The 10,124-nt window shown below is 39.8% G+C and overlaps 1 protein-coding gene across 1 annotated transcript; it reads left to right on the top strand.

Moving 5' to 3' along the window:
• Nucleotides 1-1,875: 1,875 nt before the first annotated feature.
• Nucleotides 1,876-5,702, top strand: LOC139744741 (TLC domain-containing protein 5-like). The gene is made up of 3 exons (XM_071655164.1): nucleotides 1,876-2,131; nucleotides 2,858-3,078; nucleotides 5,307-5,702. Exons 1-3 carry the CDS (start codon nucleotides 1,903-1,905, stop codon nucleotides 5,700-5,702), a joined length of 846 nt encoding a protein of 281 aa, XP_071511265.1. The 5' UTR covers nucleotides 1,876-1,902.
• The last annotated feature ends 4,422 nt before the right edge of the window (nucleotides 5,703-10,124 follow it).

Below are 10,124 nucleotides of genomic sequence, written 5' to 3'. Positions count from 1 at the left end.
TAGACGTGATTTCCCAGTCGTTTGAAGCAAAAATTCAACACGCTGTGACAGAAGCCCGAATACTCGTGAAATCCTGCACAGACAGGGGTGTGACAGTTACAGCTTCAACATAAAGAGTGATAGTTCATGCTGTTTTCACACATTGGTGAGTATTGACTTCAATTTTGAGTGCACTTTTCAATTCATACCATGATGTTTTGGGCCGTATTATGTCATGAGAGGATAAGGCAGGGAATCTTCCATACAGCTTGGTCCCATACCTTCAAAATTATGTTGCACTGTATCTAACCGCGGCGCGGCGCGCTGTCAGTGTCAGTGTCAGTGCTGTGAATTTGATAGTGAGGTGCCCGTACCTCGTCAGGGGCCCGAATATCGTCACCTTGTTACAAGTGCACTTAACAAAATTTATGCTTGGGACTTGTGTTCAGTACGCTTGAAACTTGGTAGGCAGGGTTACCACAACCAAACTGGTCCAAAGTAACAAACTGTGGTGAAAACCGGTTAACCGAACAGTTTTTTTGCGAAAATCTTGAATTTATGCCATTATGGAATAGAGAATCCTGGTTACGACATACTAATTACTATCATTACGGTCACCTGCACGCATCTTTTATGTGCTTGTCTATAGGAGCATCACGGTCACCCGCACACGTCTTTTACGTGCTTTGTCTATGGGAGCACGGGTGATGAGTTGTGGGCCCCTTCCTTAGCGCACAACTGTTCCGCATTGTTCACGTTTGAGGAAGATAGCTGCAAATTTCCTGTATCGATCAGTGAACTTGTGGTTCTATTGGAATCATCAACATTTTTCCTGTATGTTAGTGGGATTTCAGAGAATTTCAGTCACGAAATGTGATTCAAACATGCATAAACATTAACTATGACGAGGTGCAGGTCACTCATCTATTAAATAAACTGTGACCAGCCTGAACGCGAAGTGTTCGTGCTGCGCATTGTAGGATTTGCGATCTGGTACTGGGTAGTATTGTGGCTAAATTACAACTTTTAAATACAAAAAAATGCGGCAATCTGAATACATACCGAATAGACTTACTGTAGTCCAATTATTGACAACAGGTTAACCACTACGGAGTTTAATACGGGTACGGGGAACGTTTGGTTCTGCTTCGCTTGGTTTGTAAGTTATGGCCTAAAGTTAGTCTATTTCTATTCAAATCGATGACTAAAATGATTTGGTCAGGACAGGAGGGATCTGCGAGAATGACAACTGCCCTGTAGGATTTTTTTTGTGTGTGTTAAAAGAAATGAAAAGAAAAATATATACATCTATGATAGGGAGGGGGACACGTGCACCCCCTTTAATTTTGTAAAGGCGCCTCCTTCCCTCTGCAGAATTCCTGGATCCACCCCTGGCCCTGTTGCCTATAGCTACACTTATACCCAGGCGCAGGCAGGCCCATGGATGATATTATGATAACTATATTAAGATGGATGTTGCTAAACACAGGGTTTCAACTCTCTGAATTCAGTTCCAGATTCTGTTACATTTGAAGTTGGCTAGATCATTGCTAGGTGGCATGGTGTCAAATGTAAAATTGATAGGTTCATACTTCCAAAGCTTGTCCGGACCGATTAAAAAACTGTAGACACATTCTGTGTTTGATATGGTCTGTCACTCTCAGTTAAATGTACTCCTGAGTAAGATGCTAAGATAATTTTATGAATGAAATCTTTTAATAGAGTACCATGGTAGTTTATTTTATGGAAGGGTACATGAAGACATGAGTGAAGTTGAATCAAGGTTGTGAACAACTGTTAGAACAGAAATAGTTGTGCACTTCGTAGAGCCCGTGTCCCTTTGCTACACTTTAATATCATGCGGTCATTTGTGGAATGATTGTCCAGATCCTTCCAGTCACCTGACGTACACAGCCAGTTGAAATGGGCTTCCTACAGCGCTTGGACGAATCCCTGGACATCAATGTCCCCCTGGCTGTGGTGGCCAGTTTCTTCTGCTGGTTGTCCCTCTACTGCATCCTCTGCCTTGCCAACTCCAAGCGCAGCTATGAGTGGCACTGCCGCGTGGTGACCGGTGTCCACGCCCTGGTCATATCCGTGATGAGTTACACCTTTGGAATGTACTACAACCCCTGGTTCATCACTAATCCAGGTCAGTGTGAAAGCAGACAAGGGAAAGTACGTAAAGGCAGCTGTTAAACATGTTTTGAATATCTTACTTGACCATTTCAAAGCATAGACTAAATGTATCAGGCACAATTACCATTTACATTTGAAACAGTGATCTACTCACGTGCAGGTTTACTAGAATGACAAACAGCATGAAACTGTCATTAAAAGAAATCAAATAGTACTGTATTGACAAGACTCAGTTAATCTACTCATTTGTTGTCCTTCTTATATTTCTTACAATATTATATTTAATGTAAAGCATAGTGGAAAATATAAAAGATCACTTCAGCATTGTCTTTAATGTGCGTGAGCCGTTTTAGAGGTACCCTACTGATGATTGGTTTTTGTTGGTAAGCTGGATTGTGATCTCCACTAGGTTGTTGTTGGTTTTTTTTAAAGAGTTAAGAAAGTTCTGTGCCATTGGCAATCATATGACCTTCGTTGAGGTTTGTACTCTCTGAGTGCTTCTAATTAAACGCAAGTGCTCTCCCAGAGACCTCTCTAATAACCCAATACAACATATCATACAGTGATCATCATTATCTTGTCGTTTTGATTGATACAAAAAATGATGCGGGTGGTGATGGTTTGACCATTTGTGTGCATTGAGTACCGATCAACACAGAAATCCCTTGTAGCATTGAACATGCCATCCAAAGTCACTGGCACAGATGGGGTTAAAGTTTGCTCCAATGTGATATGGCAGGCGGCAGAAATAACAACCTTGAGATCCTGACCCTGGTCATCTGCCTCGGCTACTTCCTCTTCGACATCTGCTGGTGCGTCTGGTTCCGGGAGGACGGCTTCATGATCGTGCATCACTTCCTCACCATCGTCTGCATCACGATCTCGCTCCTCCTGGACGTCTCGGGAACGGAGGTCGGGGCGGCCATCTTTGGAGCGGAGGCCAGTAATCCCATGCTACAGGTGCGTGAGAGATTTTCTTGGTGTCATTTTTGTTTGCAAAAATGGAAGGAAACGGGTAATGTAAAATTTTCAGGCAGCTGAGGAAAGATGGGGAAGACAAATGTGACCCGCTACAACAAAAGGATCCAAAAGTCGGGGGAGGACAATTTTCTAAAAATGACATGTCATTATTCCCCTACTCTTCCACTTTAATTTCATATATAACATGACTCATAAAAGTACTCGGTTATGGAGGTATTGATGATTTTATACATGCATGTCGAGTGGTTTAGGAAACCAGTGTTTCGAGAAAACTGCCTTCAATGTTTTCCTTCTGACGCTATCATTACCAAGGGGAGGCAAGACAGTTTTCTCCACTTGACAATAGAACGTATGCTCCTAGCAACCTCCGCAATGTTCATTCAAGCTTAGCCCCAGCGGTTTACGCATGACCTATCAGTAACCAGGATACCATGCACAGACCAGTAAGATCACTCCCTCATTGCCAGGGGTGGAGTCTAGCTGCGGCACTAGATCCAAATCTTTGGACATGTTTCTGTTCCATTCAAAGTTGGAAAATCATGACCAAGAAAAATGCTAATTTTGTGCCTTTCCTGTGATCATTTAGCTTTGGAATTGCGGCAGATGATAGATGATACATTAGACTACAAAATTTGGCTTTTAAAACAGAAATCCAATCGTTTGGCTGATTTTGATGATCTGACTTCAAACTTGATTTTCTCGGCTCAGGCGTCAGCGACCTCAGGATACTTTTGTTGCAGCAGGTCACAAATGGTGATGACTCAAATACTCGTATTTCTCTCACCATAAATGAAGTTACGTTGTAGAAGGTACTATTTCTTTATGCCCTCCTGTATTGAATATATTGCAGTACAGCTGTATTTACCACTTATCATTATAGTGTGTTCTAAACTTTGGTGTGTAATACGTACTGGTACAATACCTGAATGCCATGAAATATTGGCATCACTGTGTGCTGTTTAATGCCAAAGGTTATTTGACGGCTTGATCGATCAATGCAGGCATAGAGTACAAACATGGATTTTGCTGGTACATGATGTGTACATTCTACTAGAGTGTAGGTTGATGATTTCTCCAAATGGTTGGCCAATAAGGCTTGACAGCACTAGTGTGGTTAGTACATATCATTGATGTGTAATTTATGCTTATTGTTTATAGGTATGTATTTCCTGCCATGCTTTTCAAGTTTGTTGGTGTGATATTGTATGGCAGCTGTTCATATGAATACTTTCCACCTATTTGTGGTGTTATTAACATCAACATCAAAATTGATGAATTCATAATTTCTGAGAAAGCAGAGAAACAAAAGTGATGGATCAATAATTCTTTGTTTGTTGGTGTTTTTTTTTTGAGGTCATATGACAGTATGAGTGTGTGCAAGTCATTTGTCATAGCCCTCAATAGTTACGTTCAGACGACAAGCCTTAACCTCGAGGCTAGGAAACCTCGAGGTTAGAGCTTGTAGTTAGGGACCGTGAAGATGCACTCGTAGTTAGCTAACCTCGAGGTTAGCTCGATGTTAAGAGCCACGAGGAATCTTATGGTTAGCGCTCTAACCATGAGCCGCGGGGGGTCCCCACTCGTAGTTAAGCAACGTGTGGACACAAAAATCAACGCACTCAAAGGGGCAGGAATTTAACCTCGAGGTTTCGTAACCTCGAGGTTAAGATTCGTCGTGTGGACACACGTCGTAGTTAGGGGACAAGAGCTTAACCTCGAGGTTTCCTAACCTCGAGGTTTCCTAACCTCGAGGTTAGGGCTTGTCGTCTGAACATAACTATTGCGTAACTAAAAGGGCTGTGATTGGACTTTGACACATGTTAATGCAAGGTGTCAGTCACTTTGACAAAAACTTAACAGATGTGGAGGCTTGAGGGTAGGGTCAAATTAATGGCAGAAACTGCCATGTCATTTTTGTTCTGCATATACACAGAAATCTGTGAATATTTCCTCCAGTTGTGTTTGTAGCAGCTTTCATTTATTTTTATCTATTTATTCATTTGTGTATTTATTTATTTATTTATTTATTTAATTATTTATTTATTTATTTATTTATTCCTTCATTTATTCATTCATTCATTCATTCAGTCATTCATTCATTCATTCATTCATCTATGTATTTCTTTATTTTTGAGAGGGGTTGCTTTGACTTGTGTAAAAGACCTTTGTTTGGTATGATTTCTGATTTGAACAACTGTTTTTTCCAGCTACGCTATTTAATGCGGGAGGCTGGCTACATGAAGAACCTTGCCTACGAACTGAACGACCTTCTCTTCATGGGCACCTTCACGTTTTGCCGCATGGGGATCGGCACCTACGCCCTCTACAACTACGTCCAGCACCCTGCCCCCCTGCTGATCTTCAAGATTGGCTCATGCGGGCTCTACCTGGTCAGCCTGATCTTCATGCACAGTATAGCGCGCTTTGCCTGGCGGAAGTACAGCCGGATGTACCGCTCCCTGCGGGCGGGATGTGGTCCGTGGGGACTGGAGAATGGCAAGACCAATGGGGACGTCGCCGCGGCAACAGCCACACCCACAGCCACACCCGGCAACAACGAGAACGGCCATATATCAGCGGGACACCACGAACACAAGGAATAGATGCAAACTCCAATAGGGTCTAAAGTGTGATTGAGTGTATGTAGGTCAGATGTTGAGAGAAAGAAAGAAAGAGAGAGAGAGAGAGAGAGGAGAGAGAGAGAGTGAGAGAGAGAGGGAGAGAGAACAAGACAGAAAGAGAGAAACTGTTGTTCCAGTTTGAAATACATGTACAACATTTGGTAGATACTTATAATCTGGATACCAGGGAACTTGAGTCAGGTAGAAATGGTAGAATTATCTATATTAGACACATCCCTATGAACTTGTCATATACTGTAAAAGTGGAAATTTTTGAAGTGCGGAAATTTTTGTGCATTTTGCAAAACCAGCACGCAAATTATGAAAACACATGAACATTTTTGCATATCTTATGTTCCACTAATGACTGTCTTGATTCTGTGGAATTAAAAATGTGCAAAATTCATCTTACCCAGCCGAGCGCAAAAATTTCTTGTGTGACAATATCCACTTTTACAATATATATGATATATATATTTTTCATTCGGCCTATCATCTTGACTCTATGTATCACTGTGTGAAGTAAGCTAAAATTATCTCTCTGTTTCTTTCCTTCTTTCTGTGCCAATAATGCCTCCTACATTTATTATAAAATAGAGCGATGAAAAACTTAGCAATTAAAGAAACTTCGCGAATTGATCTTGATGCTCACTCTTGGCCATGAAGGTACTTGTGTGGGCGTGATCTTCACCTCTCATAAAACCTTTGTCCCCTAAGGTTGAGACTTACATCAGAGTTTTATTATCAATGAGTTGTCCAATACAGTGGACTCTCGTTATAACGAAGTCCTCGGGACTGGCAGTTTTCTTTCGTTATATCAAAATTTTGTTTTAACTTAACAAATAAACAGTAGAAAAACATAGAGTGGATACTGTTGCGGCCTGAATTTTTACTTCGTTTAACCGGAATTTTGTTATGACCGTGTTCGTTATAATGGGAAGGCGTTGTATTGATCGGTCTCTTGCCATATTTATTATCAGTGGACAACACATGTGGCTATTTCTAGAAACAAAATTATAAGCAAGGAAAGAAATCCAAAAGATCAATTGAAGAAACATGTTAAGTTTTTAGATATTATTCACAGTGGTGATGTGATTCTAATGTGGAATTCATAGAAAGATATATGTAGGGCAGCCTGTTACATGTAGGCATGATTGGTCGAGAAATACAGTTTCATGGTAGTGCAATGTCTAGACTGTCTTTACTCTCTTTCGACAATCTATGGTTGTACGCATTCTTATCCTTTTGTATCGCAGGGCTGTGCAGTAAGCTATGTTTTTTCTACTGGTCCGACTTGTCTTATTGGACCAGTAGGTACCCAGTTTTTTCCATTTTTTACAGGTCCATTCATAGAAATGTTACTGGTCTGACAGTGATTTTTACTGGTCAGGGACTGTTGGACCACTGCCAGTGTGCAGCGTTGTGTATCGCATCAGCTACCATCTCATGTTCTATGTAACTTCGCTTTCCCTGTTCTCTTTGTGTACCTCAAAATCTGCTTGGTAGCTTGGCGCATTTATTTCCCTGTGCTTCTTTTTGTTTGTGCTGCTCTAATATTCAACTCGTACTCCTCACTCAGCTGATGTGCAATTTCATGCCAAAAGACAAACTAACTTGTAGTACTACAGAGCCAAAATTTATTTTGCTTGTATAGTTCTGGGTACGGTACTCAAAGATTTACTGTCATTCTCTTGTGTTGTACTAGCCCTAGTGTCAAATGTGCAGAGTAACTAATTTCTGTGACCTAATCTCATTCTTGGATATTATATAAAGCAGGGCTCGACACTAACGGTGGCCCGGTGGCCCGGGGCCACCAGAAATGAAAGTTGGGCCACCAAATTTCAAAAAAGGGCAAATTTGGTGGCCCGCCTTGGGCCACCAAAATTTTTTGAAAAGTATGTCAATAAATTCGTAACTTTTTGCGCCGGAAATTAGCAGTTAAATTTGTTTAAAGGATGGATGAAAAGAACTGAATGAGTGCCTGAGAGTGAGTGTTGCAAGTTTGTTGAAGTTTATTTATGAGTAGATATGTCCAACTTCTAATTCTTAATATCATAAAACTTAAATATTTGACCAATTTAAAAAAAAAGGACTTCTAATTTTTTTTATTGTTTTTTTTTTTTGGGACACCAAATTTTTCTCTCGGGCCACCAAAAATGTGAAATTTAGAATTTGGTGGCCCCATCGGGCCACCAAACAAAAAAGTTAGTGTCGAGCCATGTATAAAGTGATGCTGTTGTTGTTATTGGGTAGGTAGATTAAGAGTTTGTTTATCATATACAGTAAAACCAGAAACATTCGCGGCATGAAACTTTCACAAATTGCCGACCATGATGATGTACAGCATTGTACTGGCATTCAATGCATTGTGTAGACAAAAACTGTTGTGTGCATCTTACTTTAGCAAATCTTGGCTCCTTGCATTATTCTCAAAAGTTTCATGCAGATGAAAATTTCTGGTCTTTCGTTATTGTCTTTCACGAAGGGGAGTGAAAGTCAGTGGCATATAAAAGTAAATCCCTTTACACATGACTGACCTAAACTTATGATTGAAACACAAAATGCCTCTTTTATAGTTTGTGTCTGGTTGCCTGGTGATTATGACCTCCCATAGGTGAGGATTAGGGTAGGTTTCTTGGAAACTACTATTTGTTTGTTCCACCCCACCCCCTCCCCCCCCCCCCCCCCCCCCCCCCCAAAAAAAAAGAAAGTATTATTACACATGTCTGTTGCAGGGAAGGTAAAAATACTATTTTTCCACCAAAAATATGCCTTCTCAGCCCTTGGAAAATGCAGTGTTGTCTACAAAGGTTGGCACCTCTGCATACCTAATGTGCAACTGGTGTGATTTTGAAAGATTGTTTTGTGTAGCAAAGATGTATGGTCAATATAGCATACTTCCAAGCATGCCTGGCAGTGTGATGTGATGCGTTAGTTCCATGGTATTGTATTTACGAACATTGTTTTATAGTGTAAGAATTCATAATTGAATCGAAAGACTGAGTATTACATATAGGTATTAAGAGGAACATAACACCAGTAATGGATTTCTGATGTGATACATGCATTTGAAATACAAGGCATGTCCATGGAACACAAAAGTGGGCCATTTCTTCCACATTTTGCAGATTGAACATAACAAATATTTGTTGATTCAGGTACCAGTATAGTGCACTCCCGTTATAACGAAATGCTCGGGACCGGCAGTTTTCTTTCGTTATAACCGAACAAATACAATATGTAACAAAAACAAGGAAACCACGCATATATCATATTCTGTTTGTTGAATACTCATCTTACACTGTGCAGATATGTGAATCGGAATGGTACGCTGTACCTTTTAAATTTCTTTTGGATGTTACCTTAAAGAGAGCATAAAATTGACAGAAACTGTGTGTGACACACGGAGCGAACACACCGTGATGTAAAGTGTTCGCCCATGCTTGTTCCGCTACGAATTTTCGAAAGCGAACCGCATTTCGTTATAACGGAGCACATTTCTTTTGTTTTTCTTTGTCCGTGGGGCTTGGAAAAGACTTCGTTGTAACGAAAATTTCGCTGTAACCGTGTTCGTTATAAGCGAATTTTGTACCATAGACATTAATGGCGATGATTTTGGGACCAGAAGTTGTACTTCGTTATAACGAAATTTCGTTATAACCGTGTTCGTTGTAACGGGAGTGCACTGTATTTGATATCAATGATAATGGATATGGCCGTTCTTGTCCCTAAACACAAACCGCACATATTGAAAAAAAGCCGGCCACCAGATCTATGCATAAGTATCTGAGAAATTTAGCTGTGAATTTCTAATTCACAGGAGATTGTGCTGTCAAGAACAATTGAACAATTCAAAACTTTGTGGTAATGTGCTTTGATAAAGAGAAACAAAACAAATGCAAAAAATGTACCAAAAGGTGTACAAATTGTAAGCATTCTTTGGCTGTGAAATTCTGACAGAAGTTGATACCAAAATATCTAGCCTTTTATGTTTTGATGGACATTGAGTCTCTTACATTTCAGTCAAATTACCTTATTTTCCAGTTTTCTGGGAGGTTTTGTTTTGTTTGTTTGTTTTTGGTCAGCTTTGCATGGTTAGAGGTCATGTATGAAGAAACATTTGACTTTGATATCGATATTGATATTGATATTGATATTAATATTGATATTGATATTGATATTGATATTGATGTTGATATTGATATTGATATTGATATTGATATTGATGTTGATGTTGATGTTGATGTTGATGTTGATATTGATATTGATATTGATATTGATATTGATATTGATATTGATATTGATATTGATATTGATATTGATATTGATATTGATGTTGATGTTGATGTTGATGTTGATGTTGATATTGATATTGATATTGATATTGATATTGAAGTCACAAAG

The sequence above is a fragment of the Diadema antillarum genome, unplaced genomic scaffold (assembly GCF_040938485.1).
Source record: "Diadema antillarum isolate AM-2024a unplaced genomic scaffold, OU_Dant_1.0 seq00001207_RagTag, whole genome shotgun sequence".
Classification (NCBI taxonomy): Eukaryota; Metazoa; Echinodermata; class Echinoidea; order Diadematoida; family Diadematidae; genus Diadema; species Diadema antillarum.
This window is presented reverse-complemented; position numbering and strand designations above follow the sequence as displayed.

Coding starts and splice junctions, on each gene's coding strand:
- LOC139744741 (XM_071655164.1), top strand. CDS start 1,903: ATGGGCTTCCTACAGCGCTTGGACGAATCCCTGGACATCAATGTCCCC. Junction 2,132..2,857: donor CTGGTTCATCACTAATCCAG/GTCAGTGTGAAA, acceptor GTGATATGGCAG/GCGGCAGAAATAACAACCTT. Junction 3,079..5,306: donor CCAGTAATCCCATGCTACAG/GTGCGTGAGAGA, acceptor TGTTTTTTCCAG/CTACGCTATTTAATGCGGGA.